Source organism: Pteropus vampyrus, unplaced genomic scaffold (genome assembly GCF_000151845.1).
Source record: "Pteropus vampyrus isolate Shadow unplaced genomic scaffold, Pvam_2.0 Scaffold483, whole genome shotgun sequence".
Taxonomy (NCBI): domain Eukaryota; kingdom Metazoa; phylum Chordata; class Mammalia; order Chiroptera; family Pteropodidae; genus Pteropus; species Pteropus vampyrus.
Window position 1 is genome coordinate 1,720,120 of NW_011889264.1, and position 16,336 is coordinate 1,736,455.

A 16,336-nucleotide genomic window follows, 5' to 3' on the forward strand; every position below is an offset into this window, starting at 1 on the left:
TTTCTTGCTTTGTTTCAGTTTTAGCTTTTGTGCTGATGGGGAAGCGCCTCTATTATTAGAATTATGGTCATAATTTTACCAAAAAAAAAAAAATAAAAAAAAAATACTGTGGCGCCTTTCTCATGCACTTTTGTTAGGCACTTCCATTCTTCCTTCTAAAAATGAAACCACATCATCATCTTTACTTTGCAGGCTAGAGAACTAAGGCTCATAGATGGGAACTCCTGGGTGTCAGATTTCTGATCAAACCCCAATTTGCCTTCTAGGTCAGCGATATGGTCCCCAGATTATAAAACTGGAAAACACATAACATAGTAGTTTTCTCTTATCGTTAAAAGAAGATTGGAGGCAAAAACTTAAAAATTCTGTCATTCTCTAGCTGTGAAACAGAATTGTCAGCTCTTTATGGTCGGGGCTATGAAGTATTCATTCATTTAAAAAAAAAAACAACAGACTTTTACAAAATTTAGAGGGAGATAGAGCTTTCCCATTATCCTAGGCCCCACACATGCGTGGCTTCCCCCATTAGCAACATCACTCACCAGAATGGTACTGAGTGTGTTGGGGGGGGAGGGGGCGGGGTATATGTGTTTAACCAATGATGAGCCTGCACTGACACATCATAATCTCCTGAAGACCATAGTTCACTTAGAAGTCACTGTTGGTGTTGTACATCCTATGGGTTTGGACAAATATACTATGATGTATATCCATCATTCTAGTATCATGCAGAGTATTTTCGCTGCCCTAAAATCCTCTTATGCTCTGCCTGTCCATCTCTGCCCAAACCTGCATTGACTTATTTTTGTAATCTCCAGCACCTAGCAAGGGCTTAACACTGTTTGAATGTTTTATTAACCATCTTGGCAAAACGGCATAACCTAAACACTTTCAAATCTAAGTTATTCTGTTTCTGCTTTTAGGACCTTAAACTCTTGGATTTGCAGGACTGCTCCATGTTGATATACAGAGAAGGCAAACCTTGCATGTCTGTGCTGCTCTTTAAAACTGGGCCTCGCCCCTCACGCTGTGATTCTGTGGCCACACAGGGATCCATATTATCTCCCAGAGATACTTCTAAAAATGAAACCACAGCAAACCACATGTTGGAGCTCTCATCATGTGCTAGACCCAGTGTAGGCTTCATGTGCTTGATCCCTCTCGTTCGCCTCCCACAAACCCTGTGAGTAGATGCTCTTATCCCATTGACAGATGAGGAAACTGAAAGCTCAGTGTGGTCAGGTAGAATGATCGAGGTCACACAGCCGGGACCCGAATCAAGTGGCCAGCACTGCAAACCGCTGTGCTTTGTGACTCAGCCAGCGGCACTGCTGCCTTTTCCTGTAGAGAACTTGGCCATAGGAGAACAACACGCGAAAATATCCATTCTTGAGGAGCCCTCAGAGGTGCACCAGAGTGCGTCGCCAACCCTTCACGAAGGTCAATGTCCTGGGCCTTTGGCGCACTATGAGCAAACCGAGTGTGGGGACTCAGTGGCGCCTGAGAGAAACGTGGATGTGGTTATGTCTTGGTGTGGCGTTTCTCTCTCTCTCTGTGCTGCACAAACTTCCAAGAGGAGACATCGCCAGTCTTCCTGGTCTCTCTAACCTGTGGGAGAGAGTGGAGCATTGCTCCCATTTTCCGGCCTTTCGGGGGCCTCGGTGATGTCTTTCTTACCCAGATACAGATTTTCACACACTCCTGCCGAACCGGGACCAGCAAAAAAGAAATCCTTGATGGATCATGGGGAAAATCGATTTGTTAAGGGTACTAAAAAGTAAAGTTCAGAGCCTTTGTGTCTTGTCACCATGCTGGGCCCAGATTTTATGTGTTTATTTTCAAAGGTTCAGTTTCACCTTTAAAATTTCGTAAGCATCTTAGGAAGATAGGTTTGGAATGAAGAAAAACCTGGAAGAGTACTGTTCTAGTCCAGTCTCTGAGAGTCTGTGCTTGTTAGGGCTCAGAGACCCCGACTAACCTAGTCAGTGTTCGATTTGATGGGGACTGGACAAGCCTCTGCTAATCAGCTCTGGCCTGGTCCCGGAGTGACCCACGTTGCCCCTTGTTTTGATCTACATCTTGTACCTTTGGACTCTTTCTGCTTTCAGTTCAAGTGTCTATAAGGCCCTTCCCATTCTGGTTTTCTCCAAGTCCGTGGCTGTCATGAACTTGTAATTAAGCCAGAGGACGGAGCAATGATGCAGACCCTGATGTGTCCCCTAGTCGTGGCCACCCACCCTTACAGAGCACCGTGACCGTGGATGCTGAGGGCATCTGTGCACAACTCAGGAGGCTCTGCCAGGGGAAGATGGGATACTTTGGGGGAACTGAAGAGATCCCAAAGGCAGGCAGGCTGATTTGATACCTCAAGGTGAGAAATCATGTCCCTTTAGTCCCTAGCTCCTGGCAGAAGCCAGGCTCGTGGTGGCAACCCAATATCTAGAATATATTAAATAGACCATCAGCTGATATTGGCCTAAACAAGGTGGTGGCAGGTGGCTCTGTTTTGACTGGTGGTTCATTCACAAGCCTGACATGGAAGGAGCAAAGTGTCTTGAAACTGAATGTGGAATGGCCTTTCGGGAGCTCAAATCAGTGTAGTTGAGCAGCCTTATGTGTATTTCAACAAGGAATTAGTGCAACAGATCGATGCCTCTGAAATAGGGCTTTAGCACTATTTTCTCCCCAAAGATGGAGAGCGGGCAGCTGGAGCCCCCGGTCAGCCTGGACCTGCTGCTCCACCCTGAGGCTGCTTCCTGGCAAGGCAGAGGCTGCAGAGCGTGGCACAGTCTCCCATCCCCAAATTGCTGGCTGGCGCACATAGGGGCTAGAGCAGGTTTCTGCGTCCTTCCCAGAGCTGGAGCCAAGGGCGCCTTGGGCTGGTTTGGCCTCAGTTGCCCAGACCTGAGAAGCCAGCATTGAAAAGATGCTTTCTCGTTCTGCCAAGTGGGAAGTGCCTAGAGGTATTTGCCATCTTTTCAGAAAGGTTCTCTAGGACAGGGGTCCCTAACCCCCATACTGCTGACTGGTACCGGTCCAGTCCGTGGCCTGTTAGGAACTGGGCCGCACAGCAGGAGGTGAGTGGTGGATGAGCCAGCGAAGCTTCATCTGTATCTGCAGCCGCTCCCCAGCACTAGCATCACCGCTTCAGCTCCACCTCAGATCATCAAGCATTAGATTGTCACAGGAGCACCGGTCTCAGGTGCCAGAAAGGTTGGGGACCACTGCTCTAGGACATGTGGAAATATCAGGACTTACATAAGCAGGCAGTTGGTCATATTCTGGATTACACTGCTAACTGGTCACTTGGAGGTCATTCATTCTGGATTTCTTTGAAAATCTGTCTCTGTTTATTTTAGAGTGAGCGAATTCCCTAAGGGACAGCCATATTTAATCTTTTACCTTTGACCTGAGGAGAAAATCACCTAGCTTTGAGACCAGGCCAGGCTTTTGTCCCTAGTGTAGATGATGAGTATTGTGTCGGCACATCCACCCACACCTGCAACCACAAAGTGATAGCTTTGCCGCCAATGACAGAAAGCTTTGGCTCTGAAGGTGGTGCTCTAAGTGTGGTCTTTGGACCATCAGTGTCACCTGAGCACTCACTAAAAATGCACATTCTCTTAATCAGACCTATTCTAGGGAGTGGGGCTGGTGATCTGTGTTTTAACAAACCCTCCAGGGGATTTCCTACCACACTTGAGTTTGAGAACCCCGGGGCTGTGCTCTCTCAATGACAGGCAGGAGGCTTGGCGACCTCTTTTCTCCTCTAACTGGATGGAGAGTCTTGAGTCTCCGCCAGGGCGAAAGAGGTACCGAGCTTTCCTAAAAGGCTGGAAAAGCGCCTGGAGGAAGCACAAGCCCTGAGTCTTGGCAGATGTAATCCTGACGAGCGGGTCTGGGAGTGGGAGAGATGTTTGGTCAGAGCAGAGGGTCCCAATGAAGAGTGATCGAAGACCTAGAAGTCTTTAAACACTGCTTAAAAAGTAATACCTAGGTGAAGGGGACAGAGGACCTCTCTGTACCATCCCTAACCCCCGGGCCGTGGACCTGTACCCACCTGTGCTCTGTTAGGAACCAGGCCTCACAGCAGGTGGTGAACGGCGCGTGAGCGGGCAAAGCTTCATCTGCATTTGCAGCCGCTCCCCAGCGCCAGCTTCACCACCTCAGCTCCACCTCAGATCACCAGGCATTAGATTCTCACAGGAGCACCGGTCCCTGGTGCCAAAAAGGTTGGGGACTGCTGTACTATTCTTGCAACTTCCTGAGAATCCATAATTATTTCCAAATAAAAAGGAAAAAAACAAACAAACAATAACAACACCTAAGAGCTTCTGAATTTTCAAAATGCTGGCCTCTCTAGTCCAGCATTTTGACTTGGAGGAGAAAGAAAATTAGCCGATCCCTGAGTACCACTTTCAGTCATCCGTAGTGTAACTCCATTTTCTTTGAAATCCTTTATAGAAACAGAAAGACATATCTGATAGGTTGATGGACCTGTATATCTCGTACTACTTTAAAATGCTTTCTGGAGGTCTACAGGAGCAACGTAGCCTGCAGGGACTGAGAATGGTACTGTGTTTTGAATAGAAGGTTCTTAACTTCAGGGCTGGACTTTGAGGCCGATTCCACAGGTGGCTGGGAAGGGAGAAGCCCCTTCCCAGGGCGTGAAGCCCACCCCCGCTGGCTGTGCCCGTGTCTCTGCTTCACACAGGGTCCGGGATTCCTCTTTGAAACATCTTCGAGTGCTCGGTTGGAGGCAGAATGAGACCCTGCGTGTTTAAAGACCAAGTTGGCAGCAGAGCAGACCCTTTAAAAGAACTGCTGTTCTCTGTAGTAGGGGAGGAAGAGAATTTAGCTAGATTTCTGGCCACTTATCAAATGCAGTAGCTCTGCGGGAGATGCAAGCACGAAATCCTAGCCTCTCCTCTGGGGAGGGAATTGCGAGCAAATGCCAAGAGCGGCTCTACTTCCAACGACAGCATGGAGATCGCGAGGTCCAGAAGCACAGATGGCCCTCTCGAAACAATGCCGTTTTGCTGCCTCAGAGAGAGTATGAGGCCTCTGAGGAGCCGAGGGCGAAGGGCTATGGCAGGAGCACACTGCACCTTCCGTTTCGTTATTGTTATGGGCTGAATGACCGTTTTCAGATCTAGTGAAGCTTCTGTGTCTGGAGTGCTGGGCCAGTCACCCCAACTCAAACGCTGTATGTGGAGTTGCGTGAATTTTTTTCTCCTTAGTCAATGGAGATAGATAAATGATTGCTGTAAATTTCTGGGGCAGGTGGCAAGCTGGTTTACGGAACATAAGGAGATGAGAACCTCTGGCTTACGGAAAGTAGCATGAATTAATAATCATTTAATTGGCTCCTCCATTATGTTGCTGGTTTGGGAGATGGAAGTTTAGATGGAGGGGATGTCAGCGGTACTTTAGCTAAGAGTCTGATAGTTGAGAAGTGGGGGTGGTGGCTGCCTTTGGCCTCTGCACAAGGATTAAACGTCAGGCAGCATCGCAGGCTCTCAGTGGGCTCACCCCGGGGCCCCTAGAAGAAAGAGGGTCACTGCATACCTCCTCCAGGGGCCCCTCCATGGTGGAGAGGGGCAATGCAGAAGAAACTTCCCAGCAACGTGGTCACCCCATGCCCAGGGTCTCCCCACGGGAGGTCCCTGGCCAAAGGCAAACTGGCTTCTGGCAAAGAATATCTGCCCTGCCACCAGAGCCAGCCAGCTTGGTGTGTTGAGTGATGAGAAGATGCATTTTGCTCATGGTACAAACCAGGTCTACCAGTACTTCTGGTTTAGGAGGGCAAAGTCCTGACTAACGATTAGAGAAAGCCCCAAACTGGATTCCTTCAGGTTCCATTGCTACTTCATTTCCAGTTTTTCTTCAGGTTTCTTTTTCACGAGGCAGCAGCTCCTTGTCTTACCTGGCTTCAGAATTGTACTGACTGTGTCGCTAAATGAGAAATGAGGCTTGTGTTGGCATTAAATCCTCTGGCCATCTATGGTGTTGCAAGTACAACTCTAAAGTTCTCTGTCGCCATAATTTCAGTGGCTCGGATGTAAATTTATTAGTGAGGATTGGAACTGGCTGAGAATTCATTCTACAAAGGGCGATTTTATCAGGTGAAGTTCCAGGGGCCGTGTTTCTACCACACTTGGCCATTTTATAAGACCCTTCTTTTTAAATTACTTCCTACCTGAAGCTTTACCGGGCTTGTTTTAATTATTCTGTATGCTTAGAGCATAAGAAAACCATGTCTTGAAATTTGCAAATAAAACTTGCACGGACTCAGATTGGCTCTCTCCTCTTTCCTGCCCCCTCTAATTAGTAAGTCAAGAGGGGTAACTTTTTAAATAGATATTTTTGGAGGTTAAATACTTTCCAGAGAAGCTGAAAACAAAGGCTGTCCGGGACCTGATGTCCCCATGCATAGATGATTTTCCCCCTAAGGAAGTGATGTATCGATTCTTATGTTTCCCTTTGAGATGAAATTCTTTTGCCTAGAATGTGGAGGCACCTAAGAGAGTGAGATGGAGAGTCTCGAATCAGGCCTGCCTCTTGGTATCTGTCTTTGTCAGTTGTAGCGGCCAGCCCATCCCTGCTGAAGGGGAAATGGCGGCTTTCAGCCCAGAAAGCCAGCTTTGAATTTTCTGTGCTCCATAGCAAGAACAGGCCAGTCCTTTTTGTGCCTTGTCAAAGATTTGGATCGGGCAGCCATACTCCTGACAAGCTGAGCAAGTGTTTTCTCACTCCTTGTAAAGTCGGTGTGGCAAGGAATCCATAGCTCACATGCCGTCAGGTTTCGGCAGGGGTGTGACCGAGCAGTCCCTTGCCACAGGGTCCCGTTGCCTAGCTTTCCGGGGTGTGTAATCTATAGCGCCTGCACTCATGTGGTTCCTAGCCACGTTTTTATCCCCTTTGAAGCACCAGGATCCCAGCATGTTATCAGAGGAAGATTCATTGGGACTTAACACATTTTCTCGTATGACATAGCTGCCAAAATTGAGAAAAATTGCATCAACCAGCAAAGTAAAAAGGGAACCGCCTGATGTTTTGCACAGTATGGATCCGAATATCCACATTTTCACGGGCAGTTCAATTTAAATGCTAAACTCCTTAATTATAATATTAAAAATAATAGAACTCCATGACAGACGTAGAAAATGGGAAAATGTCCATGACGCCATCACCTAAATACAATCATTTTCTTCTAGTCTTATTTTTTTAGCCGTACCGTGGTATAATGCAGTTTGTGTCTTTTTTTTTTTTTTCCCGATTAACATTCTCAAGGACTCTTCCATGTTGCTTCTTAGCTATCATTTTTAACGCCTCCTCGTACGCAATAGAGTGGCCGTAGCATTATTTACGTAACCATGCCCTGTCGGAGGACATCTGCATGTCTCCGATTCACTCTGTCATCATGTGACAACCACGAGATAGTCATCCTTCCGGTCGTTTGCATTTTTGTCGCCAGTATAAACCAGAGGTTCCAGATACTGTTTAAACTACGTCTTGCCTCTGGAGTGCATCTGTTGCCATTTCACTAATGCGACGTCATGGTGGCCTTAAAGTGACCAGCAATCGATTTTTTAAATCGTGTTTTCTAGACTGTGACACCTCTTCTAGAATTTAAGTCAAACTTTTGAAAAGTCTTCAAAGCGGAAAGCCACAGTGCTCTTTGGTATTCACACAGCCTCGCTGGCTTCTGCCTACAGCGTATGCTCGTGACAGAAATGAAGCAGAAATGGGTTTTGAGACTCTGGCCCTTTTGAAGTTGTTCAGAGAGAAGCAGCTTGAGAAAAACCTCAGACTGTCTTGTGGCCTAGAGTGAACCCCCATCCAGCACACTGATGGAGAACTTGTCCAACCGTTTGCCTGTCTAGGGAAATTATATAAAGACTTGGGTGCCATGTGGCGATGGGGATTGACATGTTGATGTCTGAGGTCAAGGTGGGAGAGGGCCTGTCGGCCTAGTTAACTTAAGCGTTAGGAGCAGTCCCCACATCACCCAGGAAACAATGGGATTGTGCCTGGGTGTGAACAGAATCTGTTATGAGACTGGCATGGCTTTATCTTTAGAGAAGGGGCCAGTGAGCTGCAGGTGGCTGATGTCCTGTTCTAGACAGATCTGAACTAATGAAAACGCATCCTGTCCTGGGTAGAACAAAGAGGAACCTCAGGAGTTTCCACACCAGTGGATGTATTATTTCATATTACAGCAGGGCTGTGGTGTGACTGGGGAGAAAGAGGAACGAGTGAGCGATTTTATTTTTTAAAATACTTTATAGGGACTCCTTAGCTCGGGCTCATAAAGAAGCTTTAGAATTCCAGAGCATTTTGAGAGTTTGAGGACAAAATAATAAAAGTTCTCCTCTCCATGCTTAGTAGGGGAGGAGGGACGGGTGTGTGTGGTAGGAGAGAAGAGCGGATTCTGAAACCAGAATTCTCACCTCTGCAACCTTGTCACAATTCATCCTGCGTTCAGCGTTGAAGGAAGAGGATGGATTCTTTGGTCCCGTGAGGATGCTAATGCTGCACTGGGTTACACTGTGATTGCTTTTTCAGCTCAGGGTGGTGTCAGGCTTGGTGCCCATTCATTCACACTGCCGAGCAACTGCACGGCTGACAATCATTCTAGAGGCAGGTAGCAGGCGATTGGGGGCATTTACAAGGTAATGTCATGGTCCCGTCGAGGCAAGTGTCGTTTCGGCTTGGGCAAACTAATGGAAAGACGGGTGGGCGTTTGGAGTGGAGTCTGTACCTCGGTTTGCCTCTGGCGGAAGGAGGAACAGATAGCGGCACTTTCCTGAGGCCAGTGCCTCCAGGGTGAAGGTGGACATAGAGAAGGTGAAGGAATGGCTAGAAGAAAGAAGCACCTAAGGAATGCCTCTGCCCACCCCATGTTTAGAATGCATTCGACAAGTTAATGCACAGAAGGTAACCAGTAAGCAAAAATGAAAAACGATGGAGAATATGGAACCTTCTGGGGGCAGAGGGAACTTGAGTCCCCGAAACATTGATTAAAGACACCTGCGGAGGGACTGTTCCGGCAGGGGCCCATCATACTGCGGGGTATAAACCATGGGACACCAGGTCCCTCAGGATTAGGTCTTGGGGCGGGGGGAGGGGCCGGAGACGGGAAGTGGGCCTTGGGGGAACCGGCCAAGAATGTTCCAGCACCTAGTTAGTCGGCAGCCAGTCCATCACATTAAATATCCAGCCGTCATGTATTACCTTTCAAGTGAAAATGAATAACTCCCATTAAGAGCAAAATGGGTTTGAAGTCGATTCGAGACAGATTAAAGTACTGTTATGAATGTGTGTGTTGGGAGGAGGAGAGGTCTGTGTGTAATATGCTTGTCCTTGTACTTTTTAAATAATAAATGTCCTACAAACTTATGTAGACCAGGTTACCAGGATACTGGGGTTAAAGGTCACAAGATGTGCATTCAGGGAAGAGCATCAACTTCCTGGAATTATTTCCTGCATTTAGCAATTTTTTCAAAATTATTTTGTGGCCTTATGATTTTAATGAATAAAATTGATTTTCTAAAATTGTTTATTAAAGCACACGTCTGTCATGACAGCATCTTGGTATCCACGTCAGAACAAATTTCACTGCTGAGCATAAAGTGGAAACACGTGCCAGTAACTAGGCTGAGTGACACAGAAAGCACTCTCACCGAAGAGTAAAAATTCAGCTTTCTAAACCAGTGACCCCAGTGCCAAGTCACATTGTTTTCCAATGGCAGCAGTGGGTCTAAATTTTTTCTCTACTGTTTTCAGGATTTTTTTTTTTCTTGCTGCTTTTAGCAAAATTCTAACAAATAGAGTTCCACATCCAAAACAAGTGAGACAGTCCAACCTCAGATACTGACCAGGTTTCGGAAGGACGAAATCCAACCACGTTGGGACTCGTGTTTACATTGGAGGGGGTCTGCTCTGTCCTGGATAAACCTGGCTGTTTTCTCATCAGAGTGTCCTGGATCTCCTTCCACGCTTCAGAGAACTCCCACCAACACTTCCATAGCCACTGCTTGCTCCTGAAGTCTCATGTGGTGTTCCTCATTCATCAGTGTTTCGTTTTTTTGGTGCAATGTGGTACAGAGGGCTTGCTTTGGGCAAGCAGCTGGAAAGGGTCCCTCTTAGCACTCATTCTGAATAAACTTTTGTGCCAGGAGCTTTGGCTAGATTATAGGTTAGAGTCACACTCTTCAGTTACTTCTTCCCCAAAAGCAAGTTGCTGAACCCAAACTTGACTCCCCCACCCCCACCATGTTTGTATGTAGATAGCTGTGCGAACCTTTCCCAGGTCACATTTGCCATGCCTCCTGCGATGTGTCGTGCTGTGTGATTCCAAGAGCTGGGGCTGTAAAGTTGGGAGCACACAGTTAGTTACATCCGTGAAAACAGCGTGTCTGGAACTCAGGATGACTAGTGGGGTTGGCGAAGCAGTTGGTGACACTCTCCCGCCCACCCTCAGCCCTACTACTCCCCACAGGCCAGCAGGTTGTGTCCTGACTGGGGGAGGTCAGAACAGACTGAATTTAGCTTAATCCAGCTCAGCCTCGTCCGTTTCTTTACCTTTTTTTCTTAGTGTTCAGTTGTTAAAGGAGTGACAGAAAATTCATAAGGGAGAAAAGAAACACTCGCTTCTTTCCAGCGCGCTTGATAAGTCAGTCCGGATGCTCATCCTACGTGAATTTTTGGTGTTTCAAGAAAATCCTGTGCTATAAATGAATGTTGATTTTCACCCAACACAAACCCTCTGGGAGCTGGCCTGGTCTGGCTGCTGTATTGCATCTTCTGCTTTTTCTTCCAGGATCGTCCAGCCAAGCAGAAAAGGAGCTGACAGATTCTCCTGCAACCTCCAAACGCATCTCCTTCCCAGGTAGCTCAGAGTCTCCCCTCTCTTCGAAGAGACCAAAAACATCGGAGGAGACCAAAGCGGAGCAGGTGAGGTGGGCAGGGGCTCTCCGGTGGGGGTGCGGGGAGTGTTTCGGGCACCGGAGGAGAGTGGACTCGGGTGGGTGGGCTTAGGACACACAGAGTTGCTGGTGGGAGCCGCAGATTCACCCAGAGGGGTGGCTGTGTTCCCCACAGATGTACCAGTGTCCCTACTGCAAGTACAGCAACGCCGACGTCAACCGGCTCCGGGTGCACGCCATGACGCAGCACTCAGTGCAGCCCATGCTCCGCTGCCCCCTGTGCCAGGACATGCTCAACAACAAGATCCACCTGCAGCTGCACCTCACCCACCTCCACAGCGTGGCACCCGACTGCGTGGAGAAGCTCATTATGACGGTAAGACAGCCGGGAGCAGGCCCTCAGGGGTCAAAGGTGATGCCATAACTCGTATGGAGTTGGAAATGTCAAAAATGGTCCTAGTTTTGTGACCTTTGTTCTGCTGTACCTGCCTTAGACTTGGCGTGACTGTGGCCCAAAGAGCTGCGTGCGATTATGTGTTTCGCGACCTTCCCTTATCGTCTTCTCTCCCTGAGAGATGCAGAGGCCTAGCGTAGCTGACCACGTGTGTGAAGAAGTTGTCATTCATATTCTCCGAACCGTCACGGAGCAGGTCACGTTCTGCTCTTACGTTCGTTATGTCTCATTCCATCCTCTCAGGAGAGTTTGACCCATTTACATCAACAGCCGAGGAAACAGGCTCAGAGAAGTTGACTGACTCGATGTCACTGTTAAGGCAGAGTTGAGATGTGAACTCCCATTTTCCAACTCTAGGATGTAGCCCTGTAACTTGGGAGTTTCTCAAGTGGATACTTTGATTCTCAGGACAGGAAACTGGTCAGTTCGATGGCACATGTCGATTCATGAGTGAGGGCTTTGCATTTCGAACATGTTGTTTTGAAAGCATGGCTCTAAGCGGCCTCAATAAATGTGGCCCAAAAGGTTAGTATAAAGATTTAAATCTAATTGCGATGTGAAAACTTGTCAAAGTTCTACAAGTGACACTAATGTCCTACTTTCTGTACATGCTGGGATGGCCATGAAAGCCCTTTCTTGATCAGTAGAGGAAAAACCACCAAAGAGAATTACTCTCACCTCTAAACTACTTCAACAGTAGTGTAATAAGAAGTTAATTTAATCGCCTCTCTGTGTGAAGATTCCCAGAGAGGTAGTCAGAATGCTGAGGGTCGCAGACATAGAACCTGTAGGCATTCCCCATTCCATTTGGTTATGCAGAGCTAATGAATAATGTTGCAAGTGACGTTTAGTCGTGAGGAACATGTCACTGATGATGCATCAAGAGAACTTTAGCAGCCAATGGGAAACAAAGGCGACCTAGCCTGAGTTTCATGTCAGAGTCATTTCAAGTATAAATTCACTTTCCATGGGTATTTTCAAATAGACTGAACATTTTGTCAAGTTTCTCTGTAAGTGGAAACCTCCTTCTGAGAATGGGTGAGTTTCTGTAGATGTCACAGGTTTCTCTGGCATTTTTGCCAGTTTTAGAAATAACAAGGGGGATTTTCTCAGGCCTCATCACACTTCCCGCTGATGGCCTGGAACTCTGGGAACCTGAAGTTACAGAAAGATACGGGGAGCAAAGCGTTTTCAATATTTTCAACATTTTCCTTTTGCCGAGGGGGTTATTTTTCCTGTTTAATTGAAATCTGGTCTGGGATGTGGGCCTGTAGTAAACCGTATGACAGTTAGTTTTTTTTTTTTTAATATATCTCTAGAGACTAGAGTGTGTAAACTATATTTCAGATATCCATTGTCAGATTTTTAGAAAAGCAGTAACAGTAAGGTACGTTTGAAGTAGCGAGTCTGGTGGTCATTATGAATTTCTTCATTTACCACCAGTCCTCAGGGGTGGGATGTTACTGCTGTGTTTGCTTGGGTACCGACCCCTAAGATACTTCTGGGTGTTACTCACTAACTAGCACCTTCTCAGAACAGTGATTCTCAACCTTTTTTGGAGACTGATGAACATGATTCGGTAGCCTTCCTGGGTTATCCTGTGTATACTAAAGTTTAACGATCACTTTTAAGCCCTCCATCAAGTACTGTGCATATACAAAATTGCCCGTACAATGCTAGGAAGCATAAGGATACCCTAAAATTCATCCACAGAACCACGTTAATAAACCCTGTTCCAGAAGAATCCCTGACAACATGATTATGTCAGAGAAACGTGCTCCCTAAAGTGGCCGTGCTTGGCACCTCGTGCAGAATCCCCTGTGCACCTCGTCTTTCCACAGCAGACAGTGGAGATGTTTTCCAGACATTTCTGAAAAGTGTGCAAATTGTGGGAAATGTGCTGATTATAGGAAGTCAATTTGCTAGAAATGAGAGAAAGTGAATGGATTCAGAAATCAAGTTGAAAGTCGTGGGGAATGTAATCGCATAGGGGTGTGTGTAAGGATGACCTGGTACTCTCTCTCTCTCTCTCTCTCTCTGCATGAGAAGATGGAATTCTTTCATGACCCTCAGTATCGAATTGGTTTTTTTAAGTTATGAGGATGGTTCGTATTGAGCTAAGTGAAACATTTCCACGTTGATCTTTTAGTTCAGTAGGAGAAGATGACCAACCAAGGCTAGAGGGGAATCTGTGGCCATACCTTACGGTGGACCCAGAATCCTGCTCGGAGGAATGGATCTTGCTTGGTCTCTGCCCTGAGGAATCAAAACAGATGCCATGTCCTTCCTCAGTAGTTTGGTGTTAAAACAGAATTTGCATTCGTTTTACAACTAAGTGATCATAATGAATCTGTGGTTAAAATCATGCCTCTGGAGGCTATTTTACTGTGATTTGATTAGAAAATTGGCCATGGAGAAGTATCGGTTAGGCTTTCTGACCATTTATCTGTTTGTTCCTGGCCAACTGGAGCAGGAAACTCTGAAAACAGCATGAGAAATGCCCCTCAAATCGGAGCTCCATTTTCTAAACCATATCATTAAGAAATGGCCAGTGTACAGTCATTCATCCTCTGAGAAAGTTATGTCCACTTTGTCCCTGAGTGTCTGGGATGAACAGCAGTGAGAGGAGTGAATCTTCTTCCTTGCTCAGTGGTTTGACTGAGTTAGCTGCCTTTGCGGAAGAGGAAAAGCTGGCAAAATACACCAAATAGACAGTTCCTGGCAGACACGGAGGTGGGTCTAGGGTATCGAAAGCTATAAATTCTGGTAAATATTTTTTGCTGTCTGGGTCCAAGGTCTCAGGATCTGGTTTGAATTGGGTTTCAGTCCCTCTAAAAGTAAATTCCACTCTGATAAATGGAAATAGATTACTTTCTACACAATGTCTTTCCGTTCAGTTGTAAATGGAGAGTGTTTTGAGGAGGCTTCATTTAATAATACCTTATCAGACAGCTTTCAGGAACCTGCAGTGTCTAATATGTCTGTTGCTATGGTAACAGCTGCTTGCTTATGCTCTGCATCTCATATCTGTGTCTTCCATGGGCCCCCTTCTTTTTACTGATGAAGGAGCTTGAAAAATATTCTCCACTGGGAACAATTGCAGCTCTGGCCTTCCACTGTGGAAGCTGCACCCACAGCACTTCATTCTGCGACCGGCCTATTGGAAACCGAGCTCCAGAGGGTGTCTCTGCACACATCATGTGAAAGAAGGAAATCTATAAAGCTTAAGGGTGATGAGACAAGTCCCCCCCCAGACCTGACTGAGCAGCCCGCCCCCCCCCCCTCCGCGTCAGACCCACAGAACTCTCGCCTATTTCCAGAGAACTGAAGAGTTCACGTGGGGGGTGGGGATGTAGGAGCCGCTGCTCTGTGCCCCCATTTTCCCACTCTTTTGGGGAAGGAGGGTTGAAGGCATGGGGGACATGTTTCTAGCCCTAAATGACAATGGGAAAGACCACCTACCATGCATTTCAATACCCTTAAATTATTCTAATTGATCACTAGCACTCTAAGTGAAAGGACACACCACTGGGATCCTGGAGCATTAATATAAGGAAATTGTCTTTGTTCCTTAATCATTTAAGAAAATGTGACCTCATAGTGGAGATGGGGATTGGCTCCTGAGCAGCCCAGGAACAAACTCTCTCTCTTCCTGTCCCCCTCCACCCACCCCCCCCACCCCACACACACGTGTGTGTGTGTGTATAGTTCTCATGATTTTTTTTAATTCACGTTTCACGATTCTCTGGGCTCATTCTGTGCCTGTGCCTCGATGAGTCTGTGGGACAGGCTAGCCATCACTGGGGCTCTCCAGTGGCCACTGGCCCTGGGGCTGTCACACCTGCCTGGGTACCAGCTCTCTCACTTTGTCTCCATCTCAGAGGAAAGTAATGAAAATAATCGGGCTTCATTAATTCCAAGCCCTGTGAGATGATAGCCATTTGGAGCCTGTTTGCCAATTAGGTGGTCTAAATTAGAAGTGACCTTGGTACACTGCCACCGCTTGCCTCTCTGAGTCTAATGAAGCTCTTCTCTCCAATTCGTTCTCCTTCTCAGCTCTCTTTTCTCTTTTTTCTTTTCTCTCCGGCTCTCACTCTCGCTGTGTGTGTGGGGGGTGGGGTGGGGTGGGGTGAGGGGGCTGTGTATGTGAATTGTTCATGCATTTCCTGTTCTCCCACCCACCTCCCTTTTCACTCTCTCATTCTTAGTTTTAAAATCAGGTTCATGGCCGCATTTGGCCCACATGAATGTTAACGTGGCCCTGCAGTTTTTCCTCATGGGTTTTATGTCATTGTCGTCGTCGTTTTAAAAAAAAGGACACACAACCATGTAGAAGATGTTTTAGAGTGGAAATGGGACAGAGAGAGAGAAACTAGGCCCTCTAGACTCTGTGTTCCATTTGGGACGGTAGCGAAGGAAGGAAAAAAACACCTCTGACCCTCTCCTGCCAAGAGGGGCCCTGGCCTGCTCACTGCATTAGTGCAGAGACCAGCGAGCAGGCCCCAGCGGCCAGGTGGGTGCAGGAGAGGAAGTGAGCAACTGGCCTCTCACTAGAGCAGCCGGCTTTAGATCCACAACGAGCTGGCCTGCTCAGCTCTGGAAGCAGGTGGGTTTTAACCTTACGCTTAAATTTTTCTGACGGGACCAAGTACCTCATTCGCCAGGATGTAGAGACCCGCCAGGTCTGTGCTGGGAAGGCCTGTGCCCGAGACTCTCCCTCTTTTCCCCTCCCTCTGAGGGTCTTCATTCTCTTGATTTTCACTGAAAAGTGAAGGATCTGAGGCTCCTTTGGGAGTGCAGGATTTGGCAAGTCTATACTCTCACCTGGAAAAGTGAGCCTTTCAGAAAGAAGCCCCACTTAGGCAAGCAATGACCAGGCTGCAAGGATGAGGGTCTCAGAGAAACCAGGTTCATACGACTTCTAAGAAAATGTGTTTGCTTTCCAGCCTGT

At 47.1% G+C, this 16,336-nt stretch overlaps 1 protein-coding gene across 2 annotated transcripts in view; it reads left to right on the forward strand.

Annotated features, from left to right (window-relative positions):
* The window catches only part of ZFHX3 (zinc finger homeobox 3), a 237,774-nt gene that overhangs the window by 199,837 nt on the left and 21,601 nt on the right, over positions 1-16,336 (forward strand). For both annotated transcript variants that reach the window (XM_011382599.2, XM_011382600.2), the window contains exons 6-7: positions 10,826-10,959; positions 11,107-11,307. In XM_011382599.2, the coding sequence (XP_011380901.1) occupies positions 10,826-10,959; positions 11,107-11,307 (335 nt within the window). The remainder of the gene's footprint in view (positions 1-10,825; positions 10,960-11,106; positions 11,308-16,336) is intronic.